Genomic DNA, 20,981 nt, shown 5'->3' with positions numbered 1-20,981 from the left:
GCCATATGTTGTGATACATATGTTGCTCTGAAACATATGTTGTTGGAGCCATGGATCCCTCCATGTGTACTCTTTGGTGGGTGGTTTAGTCCCTAGGAGTTCTGGGGTTACTGTTTGGTTCATATTGTTGTTCCTTCTATGGGGCTGCAAACCCCTTCAGCTCCTTTGGTCCTTTCTCCAGCTCCTCCATTGGGGGGGATCCTGTGGTTAGTCCAATGGATGTTGTAAGCATGCACTTCTGTATTTGTCAGGCACTGTCAGAGCCTCTCAGGAGACAGTTATATCAAGCTCCTGTCAGCAAGCACTTGTTGGCATCCACAATAGTGTCTGAGTTTGGTAACTGTATATGGGACAGATCTCCAGGTGGGACAGTCTCTGGGTGGCCTTTCCTTCAGTTTCTGCTCCAAACTTTGTCTCTGTATCTCCTCCCATGCATATTTTGTTAAACCTTCTAAGAAGGACCGAAGTATCCACACTGTGGTCTTTCTTCTTCTTGAACTTCATGTAGTCTGTGAATTGTATCTTGGGCATTCCAAAACTTCTGGGCTAATATTCACTTATCAGTGAGTGCATATCATATGTGTTCTTTTGTGAATAGGTTACCTCACTCAGGATGATATTTTCTAGTTCTTTCCATTTGCCAAAGTACTTCATGAATTCATCATTTTTAATAGCTGAGTAGTATTCCATTGTGTAAATGTACCACATATTCTCTTAAGACAAAACTCTTCATTATGAATGGACATTTATTGATCTTAAACCACCCAAACAACAAAACATCTTAATGAGTATATTTTTATATATCTGTCAGGGATCCCATTTCCTTAAACTAAAAGACATATGGTTTTGTTTGTCTGTAGAGGAGTTCATGAAGTTCTTGGTGGGATACAGCACAATCAGCAGCAAGACATTATTGTTAGACTATTTTGAATTTACCTGATAAAAGCTACTTTTTGGAAAGATATTTTATTGAGTTATGAATAGAGAGGCATCATATTTTGTGTGTATAGGTTGTTAGCTTATTGGATAAATATGCATCCTTAAAGCCATCTCAATAATTCAGGTACTTCATTTATCCATTACTGCTCAATTGATTCTTCCTTCTTTTTAAAATTACACTGTTATCATTATTTTTGGAAAATAATATTAACATAATTAATTAACTGAAATTAACACATAATTATCTGAAAATGAAACCTTATTAGACAAATTTGTCATGAATACACAATTTGTATGTGTAGGTTCTATGCTTTATGTCTGCAAAAATTTACCTTATCGGTAAATGAGGATCTGATGCATAAATACGCATCCTTAAATCTTTCCTGCCACATCAGCCATCTCAATCATTCAGGCACTTCGTTTATCCATTACTGTCCATTGATTCTTTCTACCTTTTAAAAATTACAATAATATTATTTGTGGAAAATAATATTAATTAATTAACTGAAATTAGTTAACTGAAATTAATACATAATTAACTGAAAGTGAACTCTCTTTGCCAAGTTTGTCATCAATATACAATTTGTATGTGTAGGCTCGATGCTTTATATTACATCTGCAAAAATTTACCATTTGTAATTGGAATATAATTCCTTGAAGCTCTTTCCTTCCCAGTACCCACCTCTCAATCCAAATAGAACAATGGTTTTCTTCTTTTATTTATGGCTTCTTTAACTTATTTAATAATTAATTTCCACATTTATAATTTAGTGTCCATATAAATATGCCCACTTGGAAAAAATAGATTTATTTTCGTAGAAGACAAATGAGAAAATATATGTAAAATGACAATTTCATGTAATTGTTTGAAAAAATGAGAATCTTAATCTTAGTTAGATTCAAATTGTCAAGTTGTGTTTTTTACTCTTTAGATTTCATTATTTGCAACATTTTATTTTCTAAAGTTCTGTAAGAAAATGCTATCAGCCAAGTAGTGAATCTCTAGTTTTTAAACTATTTTTGCTTAAATTTCCAATGACAGTCCATGTACCAGGACAGGACTTAATCTGAAAAGAAAAAGAAGGAAGAAAGTAAGGTTAATTCATTAAATTTAAAATGTATATATATTTAAAGATTTTTTGGTATAAATAAAGCAGTAAGTAAATAAATATTGAGTACTACATACTAAAATAATATTCATATTTATTTTGAATTTAAATTTAATTTATCTTGTTTTATCTAGTAACCCTAATATTGTATTCAATGAACATTGATAAAATATCTATTTTGTCCATTTTATATTTGAGAAAGCTAAAGATCACAATAGACTATATGCTCCATTGACAACAAAAACTATTGTTTAACATATTATAGTATGTTCCAGAAATGCAAAAACTCTGTGTCTGTTTGAAAATAATGCTTATTATGGGACTCTAGAAGGTATTGATTACATATATTATACATACACACACACACACACACACACACACACACACACATATATGCTAGAAATGAATATAGATCATGAGTAATGTCAGATATCTGTACTGAAAATGGTGTAATTACGACCCAGCTTGTAGATTCAGGTTTTGCATCTCTGGTCTCTTTTTTGAAGGTCAACTCTAAGTGGTGTTTTTTTAACTGTTGCTCGATCAGCAGTAGTCCTGTCTGCACTAACACTTGTTACTAGAAAGTATTTTGAACATCTTCCTATGATTCTTTATGGAGTCCTACCCATAGTGGCGACAATCACCGTCTACTTTCTGCCAGAGACTTTTAATCTTCCATTTACTGACACTATCCAGGATATGGAGAAAAGGTGAGATTTCATGTTGGGGAAGATGATGGAAAGGGGCTTGTGATTGAAATGTAAACTGAAAAAAAAATAAATTATGGAAGGTAAAATGAATATGTTGAGAAGTCTGAATTAACATTCAAGAGAGATGTATAATGTCTTGTGCGGTACAAATAGACATTATTTGTATATTTTAATATCTCTGTCACACTTTTATGTCCATTCATCTGATGCTTTAAATTTTTTTATTCCAGGGAAAGATTGATGAGCAAAAACATCAGTAAAAAAGAAAGTCAAGACTTCTTGGAAACTACCGAGTGCTAAAGAAGCCAACATCCACAAGGTTTCATCCATATAAATCCTTATTCTATTCTGTACCCTACAGACTTTACCCATTGATCAGTAATCAGGGGTATACTTATTAAATGAACCTATTGCAAAGGCAAATCTCTCAGCCAATCCATACTATAGATACAAATCCTAAGGCTTTATCAAATACTGCAGTACAGGTTCCTGTCACAAAAAATTTAAACCAAATCTGTGCAACAAACAATCAAATCAACAAAAAGAAAAACCACAACTCATTTTTATGCTTGTCCTGAAATAGGTATATTTTGATTTGAAAATCTTAAACTTACAGACTGTGTTGAACATCAACATGATAATCATTTAGAGAAGTGTACTACTGTGATTTTTAATTACATGGTAATTGTTTTCCTTTTCATTGTAGCAATTTATAATCAATTCCTATTTCTGAAAGCTTTTTTGTAGTAAGAATAGTGTTATCTTCTCGCTGAAAATGATGTATATCTGGAGAGAGAACACACTATGCATTTGTTAGCATGCTTATAATTATTCAAGAAGAAACTGCTTATTATATTCATACTCTAAATTTTTAAATTCTGAATAATGATATGTACCATTGATATATATTACAAATATACATATATATGTATATACATTACATATAAACACACACATACACACACATATATATGTATATATACATATATACACATGTATATGTACATGTGTATACATGTGTATATATGTATATATACACATATATATGTGAATATATATATATATATATATATATATATATATATATATATATATGTAATTCATTGTGTGGCATGTCAGTTTGTTTACCCACCATCCCTTTTCCATTGTTTAACTATTACAAAGATAGAAACATGGCTAACTTGTCACATCCACCAATTTCCTCACAGCTCCAGGTGTTTTTGTAGTGGAAAAGTATTGAAGTTTTAGAAGGCAGCAGACAAAATCATCGAAGAAGAAAAAAAAAAACACAGAAAACCTGACATCTTGTAGGTTAGAACTGAGGGACAGAGAGTGCTTCAACAGCCAATATACCTAAAGCAACTGGGGTATAGACTATGGCAGAGGTGAAAGAGTGCGAGGCTCAGAAAACAGCATTGAAGTAGAGCCAACATTAAGCAGAAACACGGTCTCATCATGTTTGTTTGGAGTCTATAGAATGCTCACACCAAGTTCTCTCCTCTCTCCCTGGCATTTGGTTGTACTGATGGACCAAGACACCATTTTGAAATGATTCATTTGAGTCTTCGGCTTGGAACTCAAAACTTCTCCATTGATCTGTGTTCAGGACTTCTGAGCAAAGGTCATGAAATGACGCTTATAAATGATAGCCTTGAGTGATGTGCCACGAGAAGCAGGTCAGAGATGTAGGAAGGGATGTGGTTGATTCCTCTTTATGGCCATTAATTAGAAAAACTAGTTACAGCACGGGGAACAAGTGGTTGAAAATGGTTACTTGTAGATACTAAGTTACACACACATAAAGAGAGAAAGAGAGAGACAGAGAGAGAGAGAAAGAGAGAGAGAGAGAGAGAGAGAGAGAGAGAGAGAGAGAGAGAGAGAGAGACACAGAGAGACAGAGACACAGAGAGACAGAGAGACAGAGACAGAGAGACAGAGAGACAGAGAGAGAACTAGAAGAATGAGCCATACAAACTGTGTGTGCCTACTGCCTCTTGGCACTTCATACTGTGACCTCATTTCATCATTCTGGGGACTTCAGAGCAGTTGGCAGGCTGGTAGAAAGCTTTCCAGTCATTCCTCTCCATTAGGAAGAGCAGACCGGTGGACAGCAACTGACCCTCTCCCCATTCCTTATAGAGTTTTTTGAACAGATGAGATTGCATTAAATATTTATATATGTTTTCAATCTATTTTTATTGAAATTTATCTTTTCTCTTATTTTCTCATTTCTCCTGTTTTTTTCTTTCTAATTTCCTTATCCTCTTTCTTTTTCTATGTTCTTCGTAAAGTTTGGTCCTCACTATAGGGTCAGCCTAGCCTGAGACTTGCGGTACTTGAGCCTCAGTCTCCCAAGCACATGGGCTGCAGATAGGAGTCCTAATACTCAATTTTTAACATTTAACTATTTAGTCTTTTTTCTTTTCTGCTCTCTTTTCAACTACCTTTTTTTTTCAACTGCAACATTGTCTTCTCTTATTCTTTATTCTCATCTTTTCTCTTACTATATTTTTTCATTTTTGCATTGGCCTTTGCTGATTGGCTCTTTTCATTATATTATTCATGTGATTATTTCCATCATTTCTTCTTTCAACTTCATCTTGTATTAATTTCCTCATCTTCTTTCAAGCATTATTTTGTGCATTAAGTTCTAAAAATAGTATTTGCAATAATTCTTTGAACATTTCATACAATTAATTTTGATCCCAATTAACCCTCTTCAACTCCTTTCGTACCTACCCTTTCTCCCACTCTACTTCCCTACACACCTAACTTTGAGCTTTTCCCTTTGTCTTCCCCCACCCACCTTTCTATTGAGTCCTGTTAGCACTGCCCAACTATACTTAGGAGTAGGGCCTGGCTCATACTGTGCTTGAATTACAAATGTCACACACTATTAAAGAAAACACCCCAGCTATAAAATGCAATTAGCTTCTCAGTTAGTGGTAAGATTTTTGTGCCCACTTCTGCCCTTCCATGCTAAAATTTTCTCATACAAGTTTGCCCATGTTTTGCATGTTGTTCCAACCACTTCGAATTAATATATACAACAGTCTTGTTGTGTCAGTAAAACCGCATTTCCTTGAACTTATCCACCATTCTGGCGCTTATAATGTTCCTCCCTGCCTGCCAAGATCTCTGAGCTTTGTGGGAAGGAGTGTGATATGTACATTCCATTTAGAGTCTAGAACTTTGCAGTTTCTTAATCTCTGCATGTTGAACAGGTGAGAATCTCTGTGTTAATTGCCATCTACTGAAAGAGAAACTTCTCTGATAAGGGTTGATAGATGCACTGATATAAAGATATATCAATAATCCATTTGGAATTATTTCAATGCTATATTTATTTAGCAGAATAGTAGCATTAGGTTCTCTGATGAACCTACTCACAGGTTCTTGATCCCTTAAATAGTGCCAGATCTGATTTCTAGCTCACTGACCTCACATCCAAGTAGATCTGACTTGGTTACTCTCACAACATTTATGCCACCATTGTAGCAGTGAGCATAATCTTGTCACACCAGTTGATTTGATAGTTTGCAGGATTTACATCTGAGTGACAGTGATTATTAGTCCCCCCAACCCCCGTAGTGTGCATAGCCTCCTCCAGCACTATGACAGCTAGGCAGGAGGAAAGAACCATTCAGGTGAGTCCCAGCTTGCTTTCTCTGTGCTCTCAGACTCTAGTATTCTTATATTAGATGTTCTCTTTCCAGCCAAGGTAGTCCCTTTTTCTATGTGTGTACAAGAATTCCTATGCAAGATGAGATTTAATTTTTTCTCTTTTAATACCATAGGAGATTTACAGGTATCATAACAATGTTGAAAGGAAGTCCATAAGGCAAACAGAAAAGCTTGGTAAAGAGAAAAATTGAGAAAGTTAATTGTTGTTTTTCTGTCAAATGTAAGCCATTAACAATAATATTGAGAATTCTGAAACTGAACTGTGCTTAAGTATCACATGCCTGGTCCAGCATGGCCTTGGTAGGGACAGGATAACATGGTTTCTGCCCCTGGGACAGGGCCAGCAGGCATGAGCCTTCACAAGTGTCCATGGCCGCTGTGGCTGTAAGGTGTGTATGTATAATAATGTACATATTTTACATTCCTCCTTGAAGGCATGTCCTCCCTGTTAATGTTAATGATTCCATGATAATCAGAGACAGCATGAGTCTGGGAGGTAAAGTTGTGGCTAACGTCTCAGCAAAATGGTAAACACTAGGAGCTTCAAGACAGCCCTGAAAACTGGGGTTGGCACCTCAGCATCCCTGAGGGGAAATCTTTTCAGGGCTCTATCGACTTTCTTTGTGTCTGTAAATATAAAACTCTCACAGGTAACATACATTTCTGCAATAGCATATGTATGGAATGTGCAGTGTGCACAGTTTAGTTAAAGATAATTTTTTGCTCTTTGAGAATATAGGGCCTCTGTTTTCCAAGTTATTTTGGACTTTATAACTAAACTATAATATAATTTCTTTCTATGCCATTTGAAAGGATGGCATGATAAATTCTGAGAATTCTGTAGACAACCAGATTTATTGGCTATGCATAGCTGAAGTCCTGGCTGAATACATTTTCATGTCTTGGCTAATCTTAGAGCTATCAGACATTTATATTACCTGCTTTGTTCTTCTTTGTTTCTTCCTTTGTAAGTGCAGCCTAAGTCTTTTGGGTATCTCCCCATGTCACATCTGATTTTTATCAAATTGAAAGGAATACCTAGCTTTCTTCTCCTGTTGATACGAGAGCATATTCTCTCCCCCCAGAACAATTTACATTCTATCTTCCATTCTGAGGTTATCATATATTTATGCTGATCTAATTCAGTCCTTTCTAAAATCTAGTCTTTTCAGCAGCTGTGCTATCTGTCTCATTGGCATTTAAAAAATTTAAAGTCAATAAAGTATTATTTAAACTATTTTCAGGAGATTCTGCATCCCTTTTCTGTTCTATGAACATTTCCTTTAAAGTTCTGTTAGAAATCTCCATCATTACTTGACCTGTAGGATTATAAGATATATCTGCAACCATTTCTATGCTATAATGTCTAAAAGTTGTTGTATTCTAATGGGTACTCATGTTAAAGCATCATTAACATCATTCTGGAAAGGCATCTCTAAGATCTAATAAATTTCAAAATCAGCCTTTTTAGGCAAAAGCATATCGAAATGTTGAATATAAATCAACTGTATGATGAAATAACATATGTACATACTTTAATTCTCTAAACTCTAAAAAATGAAACACATAATCTATTTCACGACATTACTCTAAGGTAGAATCATTAAGAAGATTCTGTATTCTTAACTCAAAATATTGCATCTCTATGGGTTATCATTATATTCTTCAAAGTTTTGTGTATTGTATCATCTGGAACTATCCTTTTTGCTGTTATTTTAAGTTCCAGATTGGAATCTTCTGAAGGTTCTTTATTTTGATTTTTTTAAATCCTCTAACCTCTGTTCTATGACTTGCATCCTAATATTTCATCTTTCAGTCCTCTCCTTATCTAAGTCTGCTTTATTCTGATCTTTCTTAATAAGGGTATATACAACTACTGAACATATAGTTATTTGTATGCTGATGATCAGAACAAAATCATACAGGGTCCAAGTACCCTCTGCTATTTCTTTTTCTCCTTTATTTTTTAACATAGAAAATATTTTTAATCTCTAAGTGTCTCTGTAAGAAGTTCTTACCAAGTATCTCACAAAGTCTGTTGAGTTTTCAGCTTTTTCCATCTTTTCCATATGTATGTAGCTGGTATCTGCTGCTCAGTCTCTTTGCTGCTCAGCCAGCATGGGGTGTAGGTTACTGGCCTTAATTCTGCCCACCTCTGGTTGGTCCTTTTCTCTGGGTGGTTACAGGCACCTTAGGCCAGCACAAAAGATCCTCTTTACAGAGAAGTAAGAAAAGAAAATCATACTGAATGAGGTAACCCAGACCATAAAAGATAAATATGTTATGTATTCTCTTTTACGTGGATATTAGATATTAGATGACCAAGCTACAATCTGTAGACCCAGAAAGGTTATGTTTAGAAGAAGAGTTTATGGGGGACATATTGATCACCATAAGATGGGGAAATGGAATAAATTTTATAGTTGAAAAGGGAACAGGAAGACAAGAACTGGAAGATCAGGTTGGGAGAAAAAGGGTAGAGTAGTAAAGGAGCTAGTGTTGAGGGTCATTTGAAAGATGGTTTAGAAACCTAGTGCAGTGGAACCTTCCTAAAATATATAAAGACTAGCTTATGAATTCTTTAAATAGTGAGGGAAGTTAAGTCCCATCTAGCCATCACCTGTCACCAAATGAAATTTCTAGTACCAGGACTGAGTTATATCAAATTGAGCTGTCAATCTACCATAGAAACCTACAAACATTCCACAATATTCCCAATATAATAGATTACACAAGTTGACAGCAAGTTCCCATTGCTGACAACACATGCACAGCTCATTGAGCATGTGGGGAGTAAGCTGATGTCTACGTAGAAGCTTTACCCTGGGCATTCTAGTGTCTTTTTAAGAAAAGGTACTCTATAGGCTACCACAAGAGAAATATGAACCTAACTCAGCCACAAACCCTTTAATCTACAATGATGTCTACTTGTAAAATATGCCAGGGCGATGGTGACACAAACCTTGGGAGAGTATCCAACCATCATCTGATTTGACTGAATCTATTCTTGATACTGTTAATGTGACAAAGAATCAGATACTATATAACATAGAGTCATAGTATAAAACCAGATATTAGTGGTCTTAAAAAATAGCAATGACAAAATGTCTTCTAATGATATTCTGTTTTTTTTTTTCATAGATCAGTGCCTTATTCAGCCATCATCAGAGAAGTTTCCTCTTGCATAGATGGGAACAAATAGAGACCTATAGCCAGACATTACACACACACACACACACACACACACACACACACACACACACACACACCAGAGGGGGACAGAGGGGAACATCTTAGAATACACAGATTAAAATGAATGTCCCCATTAAATCTCTTCTGTTGGTTTGTCTTGTCCAACTTCAATGCCATGGCTTTGTTTTTATCTTATCATTTTTTATTTTGTTATGCATCCTTGTTATCTCTCAGAAGCCTGTTCTTTTATAATTAGAATTAGTACAGGGAATAGATCTGGATGGGAAGTGAGATGGGAAAGATCTGAGAGAAGTAAAGGGAGGGGAAACTGTAACAGGATATGAAAAAAGAATATATTCTCAATAAAAGGGGAAAACTGGAAAAACAACTGAATATACAAATTCAGTTCTTTAGTGTACAAAATCTAATCACATGACACATGACAAAATTTTTTCTTTCATAAGTTAAAAGTTAAATGAAATTTAAAAAAAATTAAAGCCACTTGTCATCAAATGCTGTATTAGAATGCCACTATACAGCCTGATTCTTGGTGAATTGTGAGTAATTCATTATAGTTTCCTGATTGAAATGTCTATAAATCAGTCTGTGTATTCTTAGACTATACCAGACAAAGTCCTCCAAACTCCCTTTCTTAGCCTGTCAAGTCTTTACAAAGCCATCTCATCATATTGGATGAATTTCCTATGTCTTTCTACACCCCATAATACATACAGAAAATAAAATTTGTTTAGCTTACCTTGGAAAGTTTCAAAATCAGAACATGAGTCCAGTCACAATGTTTAAACAGACATTATGCAACTGATGTATGTTTGTACCACAATTTTGGTCCTGTACCTTGATAGCATATACCTAATATTTATTTTCTAGTACTCATCTAATTATCAGGCTTTCTATCATCAATTCTTCTGCTTGCTCTAATTTTGATTTTCAATCAAAACTTGAAATTTGCCCTTTTATCTTCTGAAAACTTATTCTTGTAGACCCCAGTTACTCTTTTTTTAACAAGTCTTTATTTATTTTTCTGTAGAATACTTTGAGACTACTTTCTAACTCATTCCTTATTAAAATACATATTTGGTCTTCTCCATGTAACACAATGTTTATGTTCTGTTGCATTCATTTTAGTTGTGTATGTGTGTGTGTGTGCATGCATGTGTGCACATGTGTGTGTATTTTCATATGTCCTAGCCCATATGTACTCATCAGAGGAAAACTTCTGGAAGTTTGTTCTCATTTCTCCCTTGTGGGTCCTGCACATTGAACTTGGGTTGTCAGTCTTGGTGACAAGCACTTCAACTTCCTGAGCTATCTTGTTAATACAACACTGTGGTTGTAGCAAGTCTTGTTTAGACTTTATTTTTCGTGAGACTTAGCAGTCTCCAAAATAATCACATAGGATGTTTGAGTCATTGCCCTGGCCATGAATATGGAATGTGACAAAAATTTGAGTGATTGTTCATCATAGAATAAATCCAGCTGACAATGGAAATAAGAGCATTAAGTCCACACACACCCTAAAGGCAGGAAATAGATGATCCCCGTGAGAAAAATCTGCATATTTGGAAAAGAACTAGTTTGTTTCAGTACTTCAGCTCTGTAAGATTACTATACTATGTTCAAAATTTCTAGGTAAATCAGGCAACAAAATTACAGCAGTGATCAAGAGAGACACACAATTCTTATTCTTATATTCCATAGGCTTCTGTAAAAATGAAGGTTAATAAATTAATACTTCTATTGCTATTCTTAAAAGTACAGAAAAGGTCAGATGCTTAAAAACTCTATTGCAAAAATGTTACTTAAATAGTTCCAATAAAAATTAAGAAAACTATATGAAATTAAGCAGAAAACAAATGATGAATGGAGAGCTAATGTTTAGCTTCTCAGGGAGAAAGGGATAGTAGTGTGGTAGGGAATGTATAGAACCTGAACCAGGTGGGTTCAGAAAGTGGAGAAAAGGGAAAGGAAAGATCATTGCAACAGTATTTTGAGTCTGAACATTCAGTGTTTCCAATGCTGGGTATTCAGAGCCAGATCGCTAGCAGGCTCTTGCATGGAGATTTAACACAGAGATTTCACACAGAGATTTCCAGGCCTCAGGAGCCAAGTCAGAGCTTCACAGATCCCATTTGTACACAACGTACTCTGATTGGAGTCTCTAGTACAGCCTTCAGATACTTTATTGCCTTCAAAGCCAGTGCCTTTCTGGGGTATTCTTACTAAGCAGTGGTAATACTATTAATTTCCTCTTATTATTCAGTTCCTTGTAAAGAGTTCATAATTCTTAATATCCATATCATTTGGTTGCTTTCCTTTCCCGAAGGGATCTTGATTTGCTATACATTTGGTTCAAAAAATGGTACCAAGAGATAAATTCCAGGACTTGAAAACTGGGATAGGCTTAATCCTACACCTGGGATTAAGCCCAAGGAATTTATTTATTAATATTTTACTTATCTCTTGAATGTAAAGTCCCCAAACTGTCCTTTCTGTGGCATTGAAATGGTTTTGACAGTAGAGGGCACTGGAGGGATGTTATTAGAAGATGGGCTTTTGAACTGTCCTTGATGAGTTTCATCCTGTTCTGATGTTGGAAGCTAGGTTTGCATGCCTGATCCCAGCAGTGAAGACCCTGGATGAATGTCAGGGATCTTCTCACTTGTGTATAGTCCTGCTTGTCTCTGGGAGGCTCGGAGGCCACTATCATTTCCTGGAAGTCTTTACATCCTGACCATGCTTTCTTCTGGCCAGTGACTTCTCTCCAAAGCTAAATATCCCAGTAAATCTCATAGTTTCTCTGCTGTTCGGCTTCCATTGAACTCTATGTGCAACCAGCTGGTTTCTTCTTGTTCAGCAAGGTCAACACAACCAGTTTCCTAGTAACTAAAGCTCCCTTGTCAGTTTCCCACAGTATGTAAGATACCTGTGTTCCTTGCTCCTTCTCAGGAGTGTTTTTTTTTTTTTTTTTTTTCTACTCTCTTATCCTCTGGTTGGCTTCTTAGCCCTTTCAAAGTCATCATAAACAGATTGAGAATTCTTCAGCTTTTCTGACCAACAACCATAGCCTTCTTTTACTCTATTCTGGGAATTTACTGTATGTCAACCTTAGTTTCCATCTCTATACCTGCCAAACTCATCTCTTAAGAACCTTGGTGCCAGCTGTAGGAAAATTCTTTGACCCAAAATACTTTAGCAGACTTCTCCCCATCCAGTGAGCTGTAGTTTATACCCTTGTCATTGATGACCAAACCCCAACTGTAATATGGACCTGAGATTGTACTTGTTTCTTTAAAGGCTAAATCTTTTTGACCCAGGGGTACTCTATAAAAATCTCTTTTATCTTCTAGTAATAAGTAAATGTCCAAACATTATCCTTTATTTCTTTTATTATTATTATTATATGTACTTAGTTTGTATGTAGGTGGGGGGGGAGAGGCAGTATTCATGTGGGCCCAGCATGTGTGTAGAAGTCAGAGAACAGCTTGTGGGGATTGTTCTCTCCTTGTGCCATGTAAATCCTTGAGATTGAACTCAGGTCATCATGTTTTGTAGCAAATGTCTGTATCCACTGAGCCATCTCTGTGGCCCATCTCATTCCTTGTTTTAATTATTTCTGTTCAAAATACCCTGAGGTCTCTGACTACTAGTTTAACCTGACTAATGCACATGGATGGGAGATTCAGTCTTCCAGAGAAGATGAAGGAATCAAATGATGTAATTTAGGACTTTGAGAGCAAAAGAGGCAGGGCAACCAAGGATAAATAATTTTTCAAAGAAATAAATGCTGAGACTTAATAAAATAATTTCAAGATAGCTAAATAACACAGATTACCATGAAGATAACAGAGAGAATTATGCAAAGCAAAGGTGGTTATCTTATTTTCTTTGTAAGTGAATTAGGAATGAAATTTGGCACTTCTATCATATAAAACAGAATCTTTGCCACAGGAGTGTAAATGTATTTGAGCTGTAAAAAATTTGCACATTCTATAGCCACCCTCCAGCTGTACTCAATTACCAGTGAGTGTTCAACATGAACAGAGGAGATAAATATCCTTACCTAAGGCCACAGTCCCAGTTACATTGGGAAGGTCTAAGTTCTTTATTGTGAACATTCACTCCCATATCAACAGCAGGGAGAAATGATAAAATTATGGATGTTATGTCTATAAGAAGATAAACATAAATCATCCTCAGACAAAGGTGACCTAACCCCTCCAAATATCAGAAGTCTGTAGTGATAGATTTAGTATTTTTCAAAGTGAATCCATGCTCAATAATGAATCCACAAAAATAATATTAAAATTAACTAATTCAAAGGATGTACTGTGGAGTTAGCTAAGGAAAACAGTATAGATATAAGAGAGCAATTCAACATAGGTATAGGAATTCTGAAAATGAGGCACACATAAATTTTGGAAATTAGAAATTCAGATGTAAAATCCAAACTCCAGTTAAAGATCTTAGGGATATCAAGCCTGAAGACATTGTTGGTGGGTTATCACGTTGAGGAAGTAACAAGGGAAAAGTAGGATGGATAGAGCACACAGGAAGTTTAAGAGGACAAAAATCATAAAAAGCAACTCAGTAAAATAATAGCATGCGATTTCCAAAGTTTTAGGAAAATATAGTTATTCAAGTATAGGGGCATTTAGAATATTAATAAAGCTGAACAATAACAACAAAAAATAATGTTTCCATGGTATGCTATAGTAAAGCTAACAAAGTAAAAAAGAAAATAATAATAACATCTGAAGTGCAAGGGAAGATTTCACAGCAAAGTTCAAGGCAAACCTGTCAGGCTAAAGAGATTCCCAAGCAGAAACTCTGAAGGCAGGAGACTCGGAATGATGTGTTTCAAACCCTGAAAGGTAATAAATAACTGATAACATAGACTGCTTTAACTCAGCTAAGTTACCCTTCCAAAGGAGGGAATGTCTCTTTCAAGTTATTTATAAACTAGAAGAAAAAAGTCTCTCCAGAGAAGTATAAAAGCAAATAAGAACTAGGAAGGAATCAAGTATAGGAAGGAATCAAGGATGGCTAATCAAAAATGAACAAAAAGAAACAACCAGGAGAAAACCCAACTAAATCATAGGCATGTGAAGGAGTTAGAGAAAGGACCCAAGGAGCTGAAGGGTTTACAGCCCCTTAGGACGAACAACAATATGAATTAACTAGTACCCTCAGTGCTCCCAGGGACTAAACCACCAACCAAAGAGTACACATGGTGGGACTGATTGCTCCGGCAGCATGTGTATAGTAGAGGATGGCCAAGTTGGTCATCAATGGAAGGAGAGGCCCTTGGTCCTGTGAAGGTTCTATGCCCCAGTGTAGAGGAATGCCAGGGCCAGGAAATGGGAGAGGGTGGGTTGGTGAGTGGGGGCGGAGGGGGGGGGAACAGGTTTCTTTTTCCTGGAGGAGAAACCAGGAAAGGAGATATCATTTGAAATGTAAATAAAGAAAATATCTAATAAAAAAAGAGTAACCTTAAATGCAGATGGTCCTAATCTTTCAATTAAAATACACAAACTGTCAGGATACACACACACACACACACACACACACACACACACACACACATACACACGCATGCATGCCTGACAGATAGTGATGTACATATGCACATAATGAAAGTATATAAAATTTGGTACCAAGGAAATGAAGTTCAAAAGCAATCTAGGAGAAATTCATTTATATTTATTAAAACAAACTTCATTATAATATCAGTCAGAAGAGACCATGAATATCACTATGTCATAAAAAGAACAGCTTATCAAAAGTTATATGACCTGTAGATATACATACACACATACATATACACACATACTCATATAACACACATACATGCACAAATGTAAAGAAAATCATTTTATGAATCAAAAAGTACTGGTCATGAAAGGACAAATAATTCCCAGTACAATTATAACAGGTGATTTTTTACACTCACTGTCGCCAAGAGCTTTACCATCGAGACCACTCACACAAAACCACCAAAGAACATTAGAATTAATTTACATGATACATCAAAATGGACTTCCCAGTAATGCACAAAAATATATAATTAATTTATAATAAATATATTTGTTTATCACATTATGGATCTGTTCAAAAGTAGAACGTACTTTACACTATGAAGGCTACCTTAAGCATTGCAAAATAATAGAAGAGTTTCTCACATGCAAGCTGGTAATAACATAATAACATGGGAAATCTTGGGGTGACTAAACAGTAAATAAATACACAGCACATGCGTGAGCCTGATGTTTTACATACCATGGAATGGGTATGTCAAGGAAGTCAATATTTCCACTACTTCCTATGTTTAACTTTTCTTCTGTATTGAGAATATTTAAAAGCCATTTAGTAATGTTCGAGTATACATACGGATGATCATTAGCAATAGTCAACTTCATTTTCCAAATTCTTTCCTGTTGTCTAACGGAATGAAGTCTTTTATGTTTTGTCAGACTTTTCTTCAACCACACTGCTCCCTCTAGTCAATGTTAAGCACCCTTCTGTCATCTCCTTTTCTATTAGTATATACATATTTTTAAAGATCTCATGTATAAGTAAGATGACAGATTGTCTCTCTGAGCCTGCCTTGTTTCATTTAGCATAATGTCCACTGTGTTTTGTCTCTGTTGTTGCAAACTATGGGACTTATTTCTTTTTAAACACTGAATTATATCCAGTTGTCTACATGAAACCTATTATTTTATGTACTTTTACTTGCTCTTGCTTAGTTTGACTCTATGTCTGACTATTTTGAATACTGTTACCATGACTGTGGGATCATATTTCTCTTCCAGATACTAATTTAATTACCTTTGTGGATGCATCCACAAGAAGGATTTTCAGACCATAGGGTAGTTCTACTTTTAGCCTTTTGAGGGTCCTGGTGTTGTTTTCCATGTGTTTAGTAATTTTCATTCTCACAAATTGCAAAGAGCTCCTTCATTCACATTTTAACCAGCACTTACCATTTTGTCTTTAAAAAAAAGTTTTATTTACTTAATTTATGAATATACAGTATTCTGAAGACAGAATACTGTAGCTGCCTTCAGACATACCAGAAGAGGGCATCAGATCCCATTACATGGTGATTGTGAGCCACCATGTGGTTGCTGGGAATTGAACTCAAGACCTCTGGAATCAGTGCTCTTAACCACATCTCTCCATTCTCACCATTTTGTCTTTTAAAAATCATTTTGTCTGATAATCTCTATTCCAAGAAGAGTTGAGTAGAATAGTTTATTGTCATTTTTGCTGTTTTATTGTTTTTGATTTTGAGGTTTCATAACTAAGCTGAGAACTTTATGTGTGCTAGAGAAGGAGAGCATCCCAGTACTGTTACAAGCCTGACACCTTGTTGTGTTTTTTCTTGATGATTGTTTAACATTTTTTTTCTTGTGGCCATTTGTATGTCTTTATTGGGAAGAAAAATTGTCTTTAGGTCCTTTGACTGCTTTTTAAAATTGTTTCCTTTCTTATCATTGGGCAGCTTGGATATCTGCTCCTCTCCACGTATGGTTTGGGATTTTTATCTTGAATCTGTAAGCTTGCTCTGACTACCCCCTTGACTTCACAGTAGCCTGATGAGTCTCATGAGTCTATTCTTACATGTGTTACACATACCTTCAGAGCTATATCCAGGAAATCATAATCTAGACAGATGTCAATAAGTATTTTTTTTCTGCTGTAATCGTTTGTTTTTTTAGCTTTACATTTTCTATTTGTATTGATTTGTACCTGAAGTAAAATAAGTTCAAACTCGTGCTTCTGTGTGTTCCAACACTTTTCGCTGAATTGGCTGTTCTTTCTTCATGGCATAGTCTTGATATTTTTGTCAAAGCTATGCTGGTTGCCAGTGAGTGGATCCATTCACAAGGGCTATATTCTGTTGCATGGCTGTATGCAGATGCTTTTATGCTTGCATCAAGCTGCTTTGACTTGCATTTTGATATTAGTGTGATATCTCTAGCCACATTGCTTTGGAATGAAATGGCTGTTACTAATTTGGGAAAGTTTTTGGTCCATCAAAATTTTAGGGTTATTTCTGTGAATTTTGATAAAGACTATATTAAATTTGTATTCAGCAAGGATATTTTGTAAATGAAATATATTTGTCTTCTTTCAATTTTTCAACACTGGTTTAGAATACTTAGAAGACAGGTCCCTAACCTCATTTGGTTTGACTTTATAACTAGTGGGCATAGTTTACAAAAGTGATGAAATATATATTACCTCTTCAGCTTTGAAAAACAATGTTTGTAGAAATCATTACTATGGAATGGATGCTGTAAAGGACATTATCTTTACAAAAGAGCTTAGTATCTCTGATAGAAACATGAATATGTACAAATGAATTGAACTACTTTAAATAGAAGTTGGCTACAACTAAGTGGCTAAATGACATAAATAGTATAGAAAACATTTCCTTAACTTGCTACTAAATATGTAGTGCACATGAACTGTGCCTTCAGAGGCATTGGCATGGAATGGGTGAGGCTGAGCATGTTCGGACCCCAGAAATGTCAAAAACTGAGATTAGACTCTCATCCTGAGACATGCGGGAGTAGAGCTAACTCTTTTCCCTATTTCTGTGCTAACCCAGAGATCCCCAACCAGGTAGTCACAAGTAGTCAGTCACATAGCACAGCACCTGTAATTTTTACCCATGCAAATGAGGCATCTCAGTAGCCTTAGCCTTCAGCCAATGACCTTTTCCCTGCCAGGATATTCTCATCCAAACAATAAAACCCTTGGTTCACCCCAAATAAAGTATATGTGTCTAAACCCAGCCCTAATAAAGAAATACAAACAAGCTAAGATCATCTCAGAAAGCTTATCCCGAACTCTGCTTCTCCCTTTTGGCCAGGCATACAATGGCATCTGATTCATCACAAGGAAGAATTGGAGTACAGAACCTTCCTGTTCTGAACTTTGCCCTGTCCTCTCTGAGCCAGTGTACCAATGGTGTACAGATACCCTGAGAAGAGAGTGGAAACACAGAATCACAGCTATCGACCAAGTAGCATGCTTTTTGTGCTTTGGCAAATAAAAGTAAAATGTGTGCTCTAGCCCTGAGCTCCATTGTTTTGTTTTTGTTTGTTTTGGGGTGGGGGGTTGGCTAGCTAAGACTATTCTTTGTAATATTCACTCACAGTTGAGAAACTACTGCTGCTAAAACCTTAACCAGGAGTGTGAGCTACCAGGAGATAGTCCAGAAACCAGAGTCTGCTGCATCATGGAAGGACATGCAAGGAGTTTATTTGAGCGAGTAATGCCCAAACCTACCAATGTGTAACAAACTTGAAACCAAAGGGCTCTCCCTTAAATATTTTGAACCCCTCACAAAACACGGAAAGAGGAAAACCACTTAGTGAAGATGTGCATGGACTCATGGATCCCCAAGATAGAAGTTAAACATGTTTTCTAATTGAGATATAGTAGTAACTGTCAATAAAGAAGTGTTTCCTGTTTCCACTGAGACCTGTAAATGGTCCAGAATATGTAGCTCTGTGTATCTAAAATGCATAAAGAAGGTGAAAGCATGATGAATTACTTCTTACAAAATATTTACATTACAAGGAAATAGTTCTCATACTGGTAATGGCCGAGAACTCTGAGCTGATGATGGTTTCTGCTAACTGGGTTGCATTTTGGAACCCTTGTTTTGAAAAGATTGCCCTAAAATGTCTCAACTGATTACTGGATAAAGTGAATAAATGTGGACTATGAAGAAATTTTGTGTGTGCCCAGACCACAGAGAATCTTGAACAGCAATGTTAAAACTGTTGTTTTGATAGTGGTTGCTATAATTGCTGTTAAGACTTCATGATTACGATCTAAATGCCACCTTCCTTGCCCTGTGCATCTGGGATTCCTTAGAGAAAAGCCTGTATTGGGCATATCTGGAAGATCTGGGTGTGAGAAACACAATTCCTCAGTTTTTCTACCAAGAGTACAAGATGTACTCTTGTTTGGAGAACATCACTAAAGCAACATACAAATCATTTAAATTGGATTCTTTAGAAGAACACAGTTTTGTTGGAAGTTGATCATACCTAAGTGACTAAATATTGGACTAAAGCATTCATCTGTATCTTTAAGGCTTATTTATTTTATATGTATGGGTGTTTTATGTATGTGCACTACATGTTTTACTGGTGCCTGTGGGGTTTAGAGGACATTGCCAGATTCCCTGGATCTGTAAGTTAGGAATACTTGTGAGCTACCACATGTATGCTGGGAACTGGGTCCCCTCAATAACAAGTACCCTCTACTACTGAGCCATCTCTGCAGCACAAAAATCATCTTTCCTAAGAGCAAAATTGTGACCCATCACCAAAAAAAAGGGGCATTAATTGGTATTGGTAAATATATTTGTGGTTATGTCATTTTCTTAGTTCTAAGTATCAGACTATCATTACTACAGAGATGTATTCAATACTAAAAAAAAAAATCTATATTTTAAGCACGTATACTATGTTTTCAAACTGTAAAATATGCTACAAAGTTACTGCAATGAATCAGAGGAATGAATTGGGGATATATGGTTTGAGATCACTACAGTTACAGTAAGAGGCCATTAATTCAATGCTGGTCACTATAACTAAATGCATATATTAAAACCAAAGGTTATCCACAGGGAAGATGAAAACACATTAGTGAATTCTAATAAGCGGATGGAAAAGACACAAAGAAATAAAGAGCAGTACTCAATCCAAAAGAAGCTGAAAAAAAAAGTACATACAGAAACAAAGAACAGATGAAATAAACAGAAAACAGCCCAAAGAATTTAATCCAACCATATCAATAATAACATTAAATGTCAGTGATCTAAACCAGCAGTGAGCAAAGTGTGTTTCACTAGCCAAGTTCAGTCATGCTTGCTGGTTGTACATCAATGATGGCTGCTTTTATACTACACTGCCAGGCCTTCTTCATTGTGACAGACCACATGAAAACATTTATGATCAGGCCTTCTGCAGAAAAGTTTTCCTAATTTTATTCTAAGCATCCTAATAACACAATAGCAATTGTTAGATGGGATAAATTCATGAACAGCATGCTGTCTGCAGGAAACTCACTTTAGTCTTTTAAATTCATAGATGTTAAGAGAACAAGAAAAAGATAACTTTTTGAAAGACTTGAGGTGGTATTATCACTATCCTAAAAATAGACTTTTAATTAGAGGTTATTTTTAGACACAACAACAACAAAACAATGTTACTACAATGAAAAATGATTAGTTCTTATGAGTAACCATGTTCTTAAGGAAAGTACTTCAAAATACAGAAGACAAATATTGTTAGAACTA

At 35.6% G+C, this 20,981-nt stretch overlaps 1 protein-coding gene across 1 annotated transcript in view; it reads left to right on the top strand.

The window, feature by feature from the left end:
* Positions 1–3,314, top strand: part of LOC116082119 (solute carrier family 22 member 22-like) — a 34,159-nt gene extending 30,845 nt beyond the window's left edge. Inside the window, exons 10-11 of the mRNA XM_031358926.1 lie at positions 2,555–2,758; positions 2,989–3,314. Coding sequence (XP_031214786.1) covers positions 2,555–2,758; positions 2,989–3,058 — 274 coding nt within the window. The 3' untranslated portion in view covers positions 3,059–3,314. The remainder of the gene's footprint in view (positions 1–2,554; positions 2,759–2,988) is intronic.
* The last annotated feature ends 17,667 nt before the right edge of the window (positions 3,315–20,981 follow it).

Source organism: Mastomys coucha, unplaced genomic scaffold, assembly GCF_008632895.1.
Source record: "Mastomys coucha isolate ucsf_1 unplaced genomic scaffold, UCSF_Mcou_1 pScaffold7, whole genome shotgun sequence".
In the NCBI taxonomy this organism is placed as follows: Eukaryota; Metazoa; Chordata; class Mammalia; order Rodentia; family Muridae; genus Mastomys; species Mastomys coucha.
This window is presented reverse-complemented; position numbering and strand designations above follow the sequence as displayed.